Below are 14,496 nucleotides of genomic sequence, written 5' to 3' on the forward strand. Positions count from 1 at the left end.
CGTTAGATACGAAAGTTAGCAGGCGATTGATTTTTACCCTGCAAAATTCCAGATTTTTCGTCCGAAAGATATATAAACACACATAACAACGTTGAAACTGAGTCATGAACAAATTAAAGTTTACTAGTATGGAAAAAAATGTGATATGAACATTTCCTGCAAGTTTCAACTTTATACTAAGAACAGTCTGCCGGAAAATGGATTAGGATTATAACCTCGGAAAAGTGAAGTAACTAGCCGAAATTCGAGAAAATATTTTTTATTACAATTGTTATAAACAAAATCGAATAATTAACGTCTCCACTTAACGTAGCAACCCTTTCTGCTTCAGAATATATTTTTAGACTTGTGGAACGAGCAAATTTAAAAAATTGCCAAAATTCTTCTAGTGACATCTGGTTAATCGCTCTAGAACTACACCAAAAACGTATACGATTTTTGTACGTGTGGTGAGCTCTCTATATATACTTACTCTATGGTAATACTCTAAATAATCTTATCGTAATTATCTCTCATGCATATTTCATGCATCGTGGAAGAAAAATGGTGGAAGATGCTCATGTACAAGTTTTCGGAAACGGCAAATTTATGAAAATAATACGAGACAAAGTGAAAATTTGTTCTAACACCAACAACTAAGATTAATCGAGGAAATTAAGTATGAAATGTTAACATGACCATGTTGTTTCGGAGAGAATATTTTGTTGCAACAGAATTTTTTGAAACTGTTATCTCTAAGCTCGGGAGACAAATTATATTGTCCATATTCCATGAAAGATATTACGTATCTGCAGAAATGGTAAGCTATATCTCCTGTTAAGCATTACTAGACAAAAATCAGTAAGAAAAATTTTAAAGTTTCGAATACACTACGTTTAAAATTAAGTTGCATACCCATGGGTTCATTCAGCGGTGTTGCTGGTCGCGGGCCCGATGGCGAACCCCGACTCCTCCCACCCCGACCTTTTACTCCTTTGAGGAGGAGGAGAGGAGAGTAAATCAAATTCCAATCGTCGAGTTGGACCGTAACCGATTATAAAATCAGCTTCTAAAAAATTTTTAATGCGTACAACGCGGGAAAATCTGATATTTGGAAAGGTTTTGACAAATGTGTGGCAGGAGTAGCGCAAAAGCCAAATTCTCGAGCAAGCGGCATTGTGGAAGTGAACAATTACCTTAGTGAGCCTCTTCTGAATAGGACTGCTAACTCTTTGAAATGGTGGAGTAAACATAAATCAAAGTACCCCGAACTATGTAATGTGGCAAAAAAAGGTGCTTTGTGTCGTTGGTAGCTCAGTTCCCAGCGAAAGAATATTTTCTAAAGCTGGACAAATTATTACTGAGAGACGAAATAAACTTTCAGGGAAGAAAGTTTCCCAGACTTTATTTCTTTATGCCAACATGTGATTAATTTTAAATAAATATTTAATATAGTGATGAAGGAAATTTTGCATTTTAAATGTTCGCTCAAGCCCCCCCCCCCTATCCACCTTCCCCTCCCTTTCTCATGACCCCTCATTTCCCCTCCCCCAAACCGAGAAACACCTTTTTGAGTCGCACTGTGCGAGCGGCACTCTGAAGTGTGCTGTGAGCGGTGAGCCAGCTCACCAAAAAGAGTCGTTTATGCCATCACTAGTTAGGACACCAGCCATTTGCACATGAAAAGGAATTTGGAAAATGGAAAGGAAATTGGTGCAATGATTCAATTTGATGGCATTTGGCACCTTTTTCCTTTTTGTGCCCGTGGAGATATGGTTGTTGGATTTGGAGACGTGTAAATAAATTGATACATGCTATCCATCATATCTACTCCCGCTTTGTTTTTATTAAGAAATAGGGTGGTCTCTGGTATTCTTTTATTCGTTTCGAAAATAGTGTCGTCTGAGATCATGCTGCTGAGTGAAAGTACATTATTGTTCTAGTTTGCCTGATTCTACGTAAGAGTATGGCCTAAGGTATTTTTGAACACTCGCGTTGAATGGATTACATGGCTATTTTAGGGGTCATGGATATTTATGCGTCACGCCTGTTTTTTTCAGATCGTCCATGCAAGGGAAGTTTTCCATTTTTTTATGACTTCCTGCGAGCTGGATGGATGGAAAATAATTGTTACAAGTTACATTTATTCCTGAATCCTTGTATTTTACGGTCACTTTAGTAACTATTTATTTCCCCAATGCTTAATTTGATGGCCAATCATCATCTTTGCCACAATATGGAAATTCATTTAGGCTGTATTTTCATTTCACATCTGTCAAAACCCAGTACTCCAAATTTGTCTGGTTCATTTGGAATTTACCTCATAAAAGGACAGCTGCATTTTGTTGGATAGAGCTGTGCATTTGCTATCATGCCAAAGTTGCCATCGGATTCACTATCTTGGACTTCGTTGCTTCCATCACACGCAGATGTTGATGGATTGGTCAGAATGTCCTTGAACTGATGTTTACGATTCACTTCCAGACTGATCTTCAATATTCCCTACAGCTATTTGAATCGCGACGATTCTCTTCTCTTGATATATTTCTCGACTTCTTTCTTTCTTCCTCAACTCGCTACTGATATGCATGCAAAAAAATCTACAAACGAAAGTGCATTATGGTAGAATCTTCTCTAGTTGCATTGGAGGTATAGAGAGCTGGAGAGCATTAGAAATTCATACAAAAGGACAAAATTTTCAGAAGTAACGCTAATTGCCGTTCGAAAGGCAGGGACTCAACCGCCAACCATATCCTGATTCGTACCTTCCAGGAACTTGCAGTAATGCTTCTTCTCCGACCTACGTGCGGATTCCAAGGGTAGGATTTACAGTAGAATTTTACAGTCCACCCAATTCCTCCGCTCTCTCAAAAAGAGACAGGATTTTTCCTCAGGACTCAATGTGCAGTCAACCCGCCCCAAACCCCGACGGGGTCATGCGGTACTAATGCTGGACACACGACAAAGGAGCTAGGTCAAGTCACAGTGCCGTCAGGCCAGAAAAATTAAAGTTATTCGTAATCCTGATGAGTCGATATTGAAAATAATGTCTCTAAGAGCTCTGAATCTTGGATGACGGAAAACAATTCTTGGGATACGTGACCATTTTCCGGTGTGGGTAATACAATAATCATTGAACAATAAATAAAACAAAATTAAAATGTCATAATAGGGAAGTGCACTAGTGTTTCAAATGCACCAAACACATTTTTTAAATTAGAGTTCAGAATAACATAATGTCGTAAAACCACAGATTAAATCCTAATAGTGAATACTTTATTCGAGATGACCGTCTGAAATATGGAAAAATTCAAAGGCCGCGAAAACGGGTGTCCATGTTGAATATTGGCCGTGACGTCACAAGGCAGTAGCAGAAGGCAGCTTCTACACCGTTTAGTTCTACCACTATTATTGCATAGAAAAATTACAGAATTTGAGGGTATCCGTTTTTTGCTGTCATAAAATATCTTCAGAATATATATGTGGCTGCTTCTCTTTTGAGTAAACGACTTCATCATTGCGTAATATATTAATATTCATTTACGTGTCATCTTCAAGTTTGGAAAGAGTAGTACGAATAGCACATTGAATCTTTAATAAATGGATGATGGCATTTATTTTTCGCTGGGTATATTTTGACACAATGCCGTTTATCATGCCAAAACTTTTTTTTGTAAGAACCGAGTCAAACTAATAAACCTATTTCAGACGTTTGCTGCAAGACTTATTTGTTGCGTATGTATTCACGCCCGCGCCGGCCGGAACGTTCGCCCTTCGCAACTAGAATCATGGGATGTTAGCCTTATTTCCGAGCTGGCTGGTTGTTACAATGGTTCGCTGTCCAGGATGGGTTCAAGAAAAGATAATCTTGGTTGGGAGAAGGAAAATTCCAACGATTTATAAATGGTATACCAAACTTTGATGTATTTATGGTTACTGAATTTTTGAATAAGGAGGACAGGTTCAACGCTCCATAGAAATGCGAAACGTTAAGGCTAACAAGGGGAGACCGCGTACCTTGCTGCATCTTTTTCAATTAGGGCGTTGGTTAGGCTGTAATTAATTAATTTTCATGCGTTGCTTTTTACAAGTTATATATATAAATCCAAAATGTCCACTATTTCCCAATGGGTCGGTTGGGGTAGTGGTATCGTGCACGATTCTAAGGATAGATCTCACCCGAAGGACCGTGGTTCAAGATTGCGTCATGGCATTATTTTTTGTTGTCTTCATTGTGATCATACGGCGTCTAGTTTATCATTAATTATAATTGCAGCAATCATTGACATGAGACAATTTTTTTATCGTCATTATGGCGTTTAGGTATTTTAGCAGTGTCATTACAAACGCCGAGATACGATGACTACAAGGGTTGGTGTGCGCTAAAATGTTAATTTTTTCTTTGCTTATACTGACCAACTTCCACATTAAAAATGAAAACCACTCTTGCAAGAGCACATACCATTAAAGGCTCGCGGCAAGCAACAATATGCCTACAGGCATAATTAATAAGAACACAAAGCGAATATAAAATGCCATATATCTCGAACACTTGTAATTCACATTACTCCAAAGGGAGTTTACTTACTCAGTACATACCTCAGTACCTTGTACTCAGTACCTACCAGTTTACCTCAGTAGCAGTGCTAAAAGAACCATTCTGAAATATAATTTCAACTAACAAATAGGATGAAATAAAAGTTGATAACCCTGGACCGGGCGCGCTGGCGTATAAAATACGTCAATCTTTGAAAACCAAGGATTTCGACATTGTACCTACATTCTGGGCTATAATGGTCTCGTGTATTCTTACAATGTACTTTGACTGCCTATATTGCGAGTTTTCAAAGTTCGAGGTATTGTAGCTAATTTTTTGGATGAGCAAGATGAACCCGTCACCAGTGGAGTACAAATTACGCCGCGCGACCTGCCGTGTACCTTTATATCTGTATCACCTATAAATGTACTAATTTCAACAAATAAAGATTAACTTTAACAAAAATCGTTTGTTATCATATATGCACATATCATGGGCAAAGTACGCATTTTGCCCGGTCGTGTAAAAAAAACAGTCGCGCCATAATTCTTTAACCAAACTACTTTCAGTTTATAAATTACGTAGGTCTACGCGGAAGATGCTATATTTTGACTCAACACACTTTCTGATGTGACTGAGGTACCTATTAAGTAAATTATTATAATATAAATATCAATTTGATCTTACAATACCTTCAAATGATCTTCAAAACAGAATATCATCGATAGGTAAGAGTCAGGAGCAGCCTTGAACCATTTATTCCGTATAGCTTGTGCTTAATGCACGGGAATGAATATCTTCTCCAGGCTTTTGTTTCGACGTCGAGATGAAATTTGGAACAAAAAATCATTTATAATTCTATTTTGAATTCATGTTTTCGATACTAGACGACATTTTTAGGAAGCAAACTCCACCGATTCCCGGAAACTCTCGCCGCGCTAAAGAAGGCGACGGAATTCAGCGATACTCCACTGGTGACTACTGCCTTGTGACGTCACATCTCAATCAAGATGGAGGCACTGTGTTTCAGCGCAACATGAAATTTTCCGACTTTCAAAACGTTTTAAAGTGCATACCCCAGATGCAGAAAATAAAAGTGACTATACTAATGTTTCTTTTTTAGGCTAAACTTTCAAATTTAGCAATAAAAAAAAATTAGTGCACTTCCCTATTACATGAATTTACGCAAATCAAGGATTGAAAAGGTTTTATTTCCCTTTGCTGCCCGAAAAATATAAAAAAATTGAGCACAACAAGTCGCTATGCCTAGGTTTTCGAATATAGATATGAGCCCTTGGGATGAAACTGGCATTGAACCAGGTACTTCCAGGTTCAAAATGAAGCAAATCATCTACCACGCTAGCCTCTTGCTGATTATATGATATACATGATACTAAAGTGCCCACGGGCAAGAAAATAGCGCGAAAACCAGTTGTGGGTCAAATGACCCCTAGCCGTCCTTCTAGGTATAACACGTCATAAAAATTTAAAACAAAACATTATTGTTGAATTTTCCCTAATTTATCAAAATATATACCAAAATGAACAAAGTCAAAGAGTTTCAAAATTAAAAAAAAATATTTTAATAAGAAAAAAATTAATTTGAATTCTGAAAATGGGTCAAATGACCCCTGCCGTCCTTCTAGTGTTAATGATATAAAACATCAAGATTAAGGCATAATTTTTAAAATTTCCCATTGTTGAATAACAAAATACATAGTGAGTACCAATTCACAATGTTTAAATGACAGAAGTTTTCAATTCCTGAAGAATAAAAGGTGTTTTTTGCGAAGAAGCACCAAAAAGACCTCTCAGGTAATTGCACATTTCCACATAACTTTTTGATTGCGTTTTCTGGAGGATTAAAAGGAAGATTTATCATCCATAAATTTATCATATCACTACTGAAAAAGGCCTTGGAAATGTGATGCTACAGAAGAATGATGAGGATCAAATGGATCAACCAATTACTAATGAGGAGGTCCTAGAAAGAGTAGGAGAGAAGAGAAGCCTCATGAAAACCTTAATAAGATGATGGAACAACCTTTCAGGCCACATCTTGAGACATGATGGCCTGATGAAGACAACCTTCAAGGGACAAGTGGATGGCAAGACCAGAAAGGAAGATCTCAAACAAAATATACAGAACAGGTAAAGAAGGATGTGAAAGAGAAGAAACTCATAGATGTGAAAAGATTATCTGATAGAAGGATTGAGTGGTGAGCTACTTCAAACCAATCTTAGGATTGTTGACCAGTGATAATGGTGAAGATCACTACTGAAGTATAATATACCCGTCTCCATAACATTCAGGAACTTAATATAAAAAGGTACTCATCAATGAAACTGTCAATTAAAAATTTCACTCACTTTTTCACACACTGAATGCAGAAAAGGTGTCCATCGGTGCAAGATGACATATCCTCTGGGAGCAGATCATCTTCAAAGCAGCAATTGCAAGTCAGGAGCTCATTTTTTGCTTTGGCCTTTATTTTTTTTAAGAGAATCAAGATATAATGTAGATCTCATAGAAAAACTTACAAATAAAAAACAGTATGTACATTCAGCAAACTTGAAGAGCATTTACCAGTACAAATGATAACATCAGTTTATGAAGTCTACAAAGCACGTTAACAAATGAATTATAAATCAGGAAAAAGAACAAGAAGTAAAATAAAATGAGCGTTGAACTATATAGGTTTGCAGAAAAGTGATTTCACAAAAATAACAGCATAGAAGTTATTATTAAATCTAGAATTCTAGAAATTATGACAGTGAAATGATCAACATTTGTAACTTATACCATTTTTCTGAACTGATGGCGGCTGGGTGGAAAATAGCAAGTAGCCAATCAGAAGCGCTGCCCCTTCCAACTCCCCCTTCCCCTCCATCCCCTTCCCTTTTCCGCTCCACTCCCCTCCATCCGGCCGACCGGCGTTGCCAGCCTTGAGAATAACGGTACTTTCGAGGGCGGCAGAAGATTCTCCGACGAACGCTGAGCTATTCGATTTGGTAACACTGCTAGCTGGAGAGCGATCTGCACTGCACGGAGTTCGGAGAGAGACTGCGGGCTCCTACACACTTTCGACTATCGCTATCCTGTGATTGGCTAGAAGAGTGGGTGGGTTTCGAGCACACTCAAGGTCAGCCGCCGTCAGTTCAGAAAAATCGTATAGTAAATTACAGGGTATGCAAGCGGGAGGTCAGACCTATTGAAACCAAACTTTGGGTTGAGTCAATGAATGAGTGATCATTTGATATTGAACCATCTTTGCCAAAACCAATTCCCCATACCTCCTACCAGTGGCGCAACTATGGGGGGGGAAGAGGTGATAGATCCCCCTCAAAGCTTCAGAGAAATAAAAAAGTTATTTAAAGCTAATGCCTAGTTTTGAAATTTAATAACTGCATCTGCTTAAAGTTAAATTTTTAGTGCCAAAATTATGTAAAATAAATATCCAGACAGTTAATTTTTCAAAATATTTTCCCTACCCCCCTATGTCTGGGGGGAGGGAGGGTCAGCCACCCTAGGCCATCCCATCCCTCCTCAAAGCATATTCCTAGTTACGCCACTGCCTTCTATCATACTCTCTTCCCATTAATAACACTAAAAATACGATAAGCAAAGTGAGACCTTTACTTTCGTCCATAACTCTCATAAACAATTAACTAATTTAAGATTTGAGGCAAATGCAAAAGCAATTATTTTTTTAAACCACATGCATTTCCCTAAGATATAAGAAGCACAAATATTATATATGTATACTGCAGAACCCAGATAAGAAGTTCTTGTATAAGAAGATTTCCCCACTAATGAATTTGATTTTCAGGTCCCAAATTAAAGCCCATACGTTATCTCATTTCTTAAATAAAAATACAGAACTGAAAGTAAAGCCTTAGCAGAGCAAATGGCACAGAAAAAAGGACAGAGAACACAAATTTCATGAACAGCAGAAACCTACAAAGTTGATACCCTACGACTTTTGAACATAAATGATAATTACCTCCTCAAATTTCTGTTGCCGCCTCCTCTTCTTACCCTCCATAAATTCCTCTATGAGTTTTTTATTCTCAATGTAAGCAATCTATAAAAAAGAATAATTGACATACTTTATTTCTACATGCAAAAAAAATGCAGAATAAATTAAAGATGATTATCTGAAATAAGAAAAAAATTACTTTGTACACTACAAAATGACGAGGAATTTCAGAGAACTTCAATGAGGTGTGAAGGTTGTGAAAAGTTATCCCAATTTCTCTCGTCACCAAAATTAACTGAGATAAAATAACAAGTCAGATGCAGTGATATAAAGGTAACAACACTATAAAGGTAACAACAATAAAGGTAAGGATGAATTTCACCAAATAAATCAATCAAGTGAAGCCACCATAACCATTAAGCCATTGTGGCTTCAAAGATGCTATCTTCAGGTCTGACACAAATACGTAATTTCATAGGAATGCAAAAGACCCTCTTTAATATTTTCAATGGCTTACTTTCAGAGAGACTTTAATTCATCCGATACCGTAAAAATATAAAAATTTCAACAGACAGAGTTTATATTCAGCTTGAATTAATTTTTTTCAAATTTGAGCAACCTAATTACAGAAATGTAAATCAATAATGCCAACTGTGAGACAGCAGAATTGTCGTACCAACTTTTGAGTCACAAAATGTGGTGAATTGCTGGTGGTTATGGAGCAAGAGTACGGTATAGTCAAGGGTAACAAGTTATCATGCCTATAAGGTTTCAAGGGAAGCAAGGAACATGTAATGACAATAAGGCTGCAAGGAACATGGCTGCATCCTTCAAAATATCAATTACAACATGGCATTTTGAATCTTTGCAAAATGATGGCATTTAGCTCATTCAGGTTATTTATAATGTCCATAGGAGCATGGTTGCATAGAGGGAATATCCCATGACTTTTGATTCAAGAGTTCAAATCCCAGATGAGGCCTTCAGACAACCATAACAGATGAAGAATCCTGGAAGTGACAGGTAGCCAAGAGAAAAGAACAGAGGGAACATGCCCCCATGCGCAGAATATATTTTTATTCACATGCCTGTGACATAACTCTAGAATCAACTCTGCATTCACCAATTCAACCCACCTTTGAGCTGACACTTCAAGTGAGGGAGAGATAGAAACTTGACAGGCATTAACAGCACCGTAGTATCATTTGTACTGAATGCTAAAATCTTTTAATGAAGTATGAGGAGGGCCATGCCATCAATGCCTGTGTCATGATTCCTTGAAGAGACAGATTCTTTAAGAGGAAAAATGGAGAATTATGGTGGGCAGAAAGATGGATTAGAAAAATAAGGTGTATTTTAGGAAAATCTTCTCATTCCAGAAAAGTTGTGGAACAAACTCAAAATCAGACCCACAAAATTTGAGACCTCTACTTCAATACAAGTTCCTCCTGCCATGATCTTCAATGGGGATGGGCTTGAAAATCTAAAAATAAATAATTTTACAAAAATTTCCAATAGATTTTGTCAAGTTACAGCCTTAGAGGATGAGAATTTTGTCCATTTTATCACATCAGCAGCCATTTAGCCAGGAATTGACTACATAGAGCACATTGGTGGGAAATTCTAGACAACATAGACACAGCATGGCACCATAGTACCATTCACCAAACAATAGCCACCTGGTCCGGTCGACCATCTACATTATAATGAGTCATGAGTCACACTTCACTCTGAACAATTATCATACATAAATGGTAAGAGCTAAGGCATCCATGAATATGGAAGAGGTAACAGACACCAACATTTTGTATGAGTGTGAAGAAAAGACTGACAAACGGTGTAACACTGAGTGGGCAAGTTTATGGGGCGGCAACCTGGATGCTGGGAAAAGATTATGAGAATGTGCAGCAGGCATTAGAGATGAGAGAATGGAGGAGACTGGAAGAGGTAAAATGGATAAACAGGAAGAAAAAGGTTTGAGGAGATAATGAGGCCAAGAGTGCGAAATGTTGAGCTGATGCTGAGTTGAAGGAGATTCAATGTGGAAAGAAGGTGAATAATGGACAAGGTGAATAACAAAATTTACCATGTAAACATACCTTTAGAATGGTAGGAACATTAAATAAATAACCACATTTTACCAACCTCCTGAAGGAATGCTATGCACTGATTATGAGGCAATTTGCAGTCACTAGCAGGCCTTTTAGTTCTTCTCTTCGGGTATTTGTCCTTATCTAGTTCCTTCACTGCTAAGGCAAGATTAAAATTCTCCTTCCTGAGTACTTGAGTAATGTTATGTGCATACAGGCTCTTATATCGTCCTTTGAGGTATGCTAAACAATGATTCCTAACATTCAAGTCAGGAATTCTCTGAGGGTTTTCAAAGTGAGCAACAGGATCAGGGAAAACCTATTAGGGCAAAAAGTATCGCTTAGAAAAAATATAAAGAATTAAACCAGAAATTAATATTTGGAACAGGTAGTACGAGCTCAATTTACCTCCAGAAAATCTTCAACAGAAAAGTTTTTGGTAAATTTCAAGACTTGTGCTTCATGCTCTTGTTTCTGCTTTATTTCCCCCCGTGTTCTATAAATTCGTTTCCCATCTGGGCACTCTAGAGCTTCAGTGACAAATGCTTTCAGTTTATCTGCATTCCCTTCAAACTCTGAAATTTTATCTTCCAAGAATGTAGGATCTGCATCAGGAAGTACCCCAATTAAGTACTCGAGCTGTTCTGAATAGAGAACTGACTTTTCCAAGTCATCCTTCTCTTCCTTTTCAGCCTCATCATTTTGATCTGATGGTGCGCCATTAAATACACCCGGAACACCACCAACTGCACCTTCCCCTGCAGAGGTGGGCGATGTAGTTTCCGCTTCAAGCGGAGCCACCACTGACGAGGAACAACTTGGCATGTTTACATCTCTTTGCCCAGCCCGTTCATTAGTTTTCACAGAGGGCAAGCGAAATTTATTTTCTAAAGCATCCAATACGAAAGTGTTCAGCTGGATATCATCGCCCCTACAGTTTTCGGCAATAATTTTTAAATATTCAGGATCAACATCAGGAAATATTCCCATTAAATAGTTCACCTGATCCTGCTTTCTCTCCCTTAAGCCTTCCGCGTCTGGTAGAGCTGTATTATCGGTGGGACCCGTAGCATCTCCATAAACATTCTCCCTGGTCGAAGTCAGGGCACGTTTTCGGTCACTGTCAACGAGGAACAGATTGGGTGTCACTGATCTCTTCATCCCTCGGGGAGAACTAGGACCATCCAATGGAATGACTGCATCGTCCACTGATTCCGTATCGGATAATATTTCTCCATGACTTTGATATAATAATTCAACCTCGGAGCTATCCTCGCCATCATCAACAGTGACTACCTCAGGCTGAACAGACTTTAATTCCGCAATGATCTGATCGACGACCACGGCGACTCTCCCATATTCCTCTTGTATATTTTCTAACCTATTGAGAATCCCGTCGACATTTACCAATTCAGTAATACCGCTTCTTAACAAATTTGCCCTGACTTCGTCCACTTCACTTATAAGTCGAGTCCAATCCTTCTCTGCCTCGGCCATCACTGACAAAGTCGCAGAACACCAAGTGGAGAATCCCGAAGGTAAATGTTTCGCTCAGGCAGGCTGCAAGCACTTTAACTATTATCTCTGAACCATCATAACTAAACAATAAGCTCGAAACTTGCTCAAAACGGTGATTTCACAGGAATTACGATTTTCAACTTTATTGGAGGGATTTGTGTTAGTACGAACGAAAACACATAGGGGCAGGTAGATCGCTGTTAGCCACGCACCCGCGTATATAATTGTGATTCAAATAGACCTTGGTTGCCTCACTGGAACAGAGAGTTTATATGAGGTATTTGCAAATGATTCGTGGAACGTTCCCTACCTGTCAGAAAATTACTTAAGATATGTTATCTGTATCAATGAATAATATTGTGAAATTGGTAAATACAAAGATATTTAAAATCATACTTTGAAAATTCAATTGATATAGGTCCAGGTGCAATGATGTGTAAAGTATGCTACCATGCATATTTTCCCGAAATTAAATAGAATATTATATTCGCTGAACAGTTTTTAAGATGGAATATTTGATATCAAATTCAGCTCCACTAAATGAACCACCATATAATATTAAATAAAATGACAGATTCAATCATGATAATGAACTATAATCACCTCACCTGACATATCACCGGAACTGTGATCACCATTGTAATATTTTCAATATGAAGTCATATTTTCCATTACTTATGATATTTTATATCTTGCATATTTTTACATGAATATTAAAGGAGGCAATTTTTTTACTACTTTGCTTTGAGGCTTTGTAAAATTTGGAATGCTATAATCCTGTTTTAGAGATGCTGACTCTATTTTATTTGAAAACATTAGTTGTCCATATTGTCAATTTGAATTAGGATAACTATATACGTCTAGTTACACTTCATACCATCTTATGCAGAATAACGAGAATTTCTCCTTTCCAAGAACAACTCACATTGTAATTCATATGCTCTTTTTTAACATGAGTCATATCACTATTGATAAAAAGCAATAATTTACAGGATTCCAATTTTTTATTATCAAACAGTAAAATAATAAATCATATATTTAAAATAATTATGAGATTTGAATTATGTATTATGTTTGTGTGCTGCGTGGGAAGCTGAGAAAATTTTGAAAATTATCAAAGCCTTGAATTGTACACTACGTAATACTATGCTTAATCAGAAAGTTGTTTTAATTTGCGGTTCGTGTAGTGTGTCTTGTTCTCTCTTTTCTACCCTTGATGACCTAGATTTTCCTCTTCAATGCTTGCCAGAAAAAATTAGCTGAAGTGCAAAATTCTTGCTAAGTTGCAAATGCAGGTCTACTCTTTTTGTAGAGGTGAGTTCTGATGGCTGGATAATCAAAAATAAATAAAGGTCTCCGGTAGCCTTAAATTCACTTGGCACTACTTGTCAAGAACTTACTGTGTTGGTTTATATGGGAATCCACAGCAGAAACCAGCTATAGCCTTTCCACCAGAATATCCCCCTTTGGTGGTTTGCAGCACCTTCTCGCCAGTGACCCAGTGGCGGTGCGTGCATATACACATGTTAGCATCTTGACACCCAAAAATGAATGAATTATAAAAGAAAACTATATATTCCTTTTCAAAGAGAAAGATAAAATCCTGTCCACACAGAGATGGGATATGAAGCTCCAAACGCTACTGCTATCTCCTTAGCGAATTCACCGCTCAACAAGTGTGCGATCCCATGGCATCGCGCCGGCCGCAAATTTGGTCTATGTGGATCGCTTGTGGGTGCTCGGGTGGGATAAGGTAAGCAGAATGGGGCATGCCATGTTCAAATGGGTGCTGGGAGCAGACTCAACACGATGCGAGTGCGCACGCGCTTATTTGGTGAGTAACTCGCAGAAAGTATAGAGGTGTGGCTGCCACCTCTATACTAGGTAGTGTAGCTGCCACCTACACTACCTGCGCTCAGGATCCTAGTCCTATTCAGTGCCATTTAGCAGCATTCATTTGAACTTCATGCCCTTTTTCATCATTGTATATCTTCTTTAATGCACACCCTGTATATATAACTACCAGCCGCCGCTGCTGTGACCACCACAGACACACACAAAATCCAGATAGTATTCTTTGCCGGCATTAATGGAACCCCACTAAGAATGTTAAAGGTTTTAACCTGTGATAATGACCTAGGCTGTCTCACCCTTTTCATCACTTCAATATTGCATTGACGTGACTTCGAAATGCTGAAAAGGGCTATGTTATAGCCGGAATATCCATATTCATCATTTACGCTCATTAATCCTCGTACTTTTATTTGTGACTATGCTACTTTGGAGCTGATTCTCTCAGAAGTCACGCACATTTGTGTTTGAATTCATGTGATTTTCAGTGCTAGAATAAATAACAAGGCATTATTCACTGGGTCCCATCAAGCTCGTGAAA

The 14,496-nt window shown here is 38.0% G+C and overlaps 1 protein-coding gene across 1 annotated transcript in view; it reads right to left on the bottom strand.

Annotated features, from left to right (window-relative positions):
- Positions 1-12,256, bottom strand: part of LOC124159377 — a 37,551-nt gene extending 25,295 nt beyond the window's left edge. The window contains exons 1-4 of the mRNA XM_046535149.1: positions 10,995-12,256; positions 10,642-10,905; positions 8,521-8,601; positions 6,887-7,002 (exon numbers count right to left, since the gene is read on the bottom strand). Coding sequence (XP_046391105.1) covers positions 6,887-7,002; positions 8,521-8,601; positions 10,642-10,905; positions 10,995-12,083 — 1,550 coding nt within the window. The 5' untranslated portion in view covers positions 12,084-12,256. The remainder of the gene's footprint in view (positions 1-6,886; positions 7,003-8,520; positions 8,602-10,641; positions 10,906-10,994) is intronic.
- Between the last annotated feature and the right edge of the window lie 2,240 nt (positions 12,257-14,496).

Source organism: Ischnura elegans, chromosome 5, assembly GCF_921293095.1.
Source record: "Ischnura elegans chromosome 5, ioIscEleg1.1, whole genome shotgun sequence".
In the NCBI taxonomy this organism is placed as follows: Eukaryota; Metazoa; Arthropoda; class Insecta; order Odonata; family Coenagrionidae; genus Ischnura; species Ischnura elegans.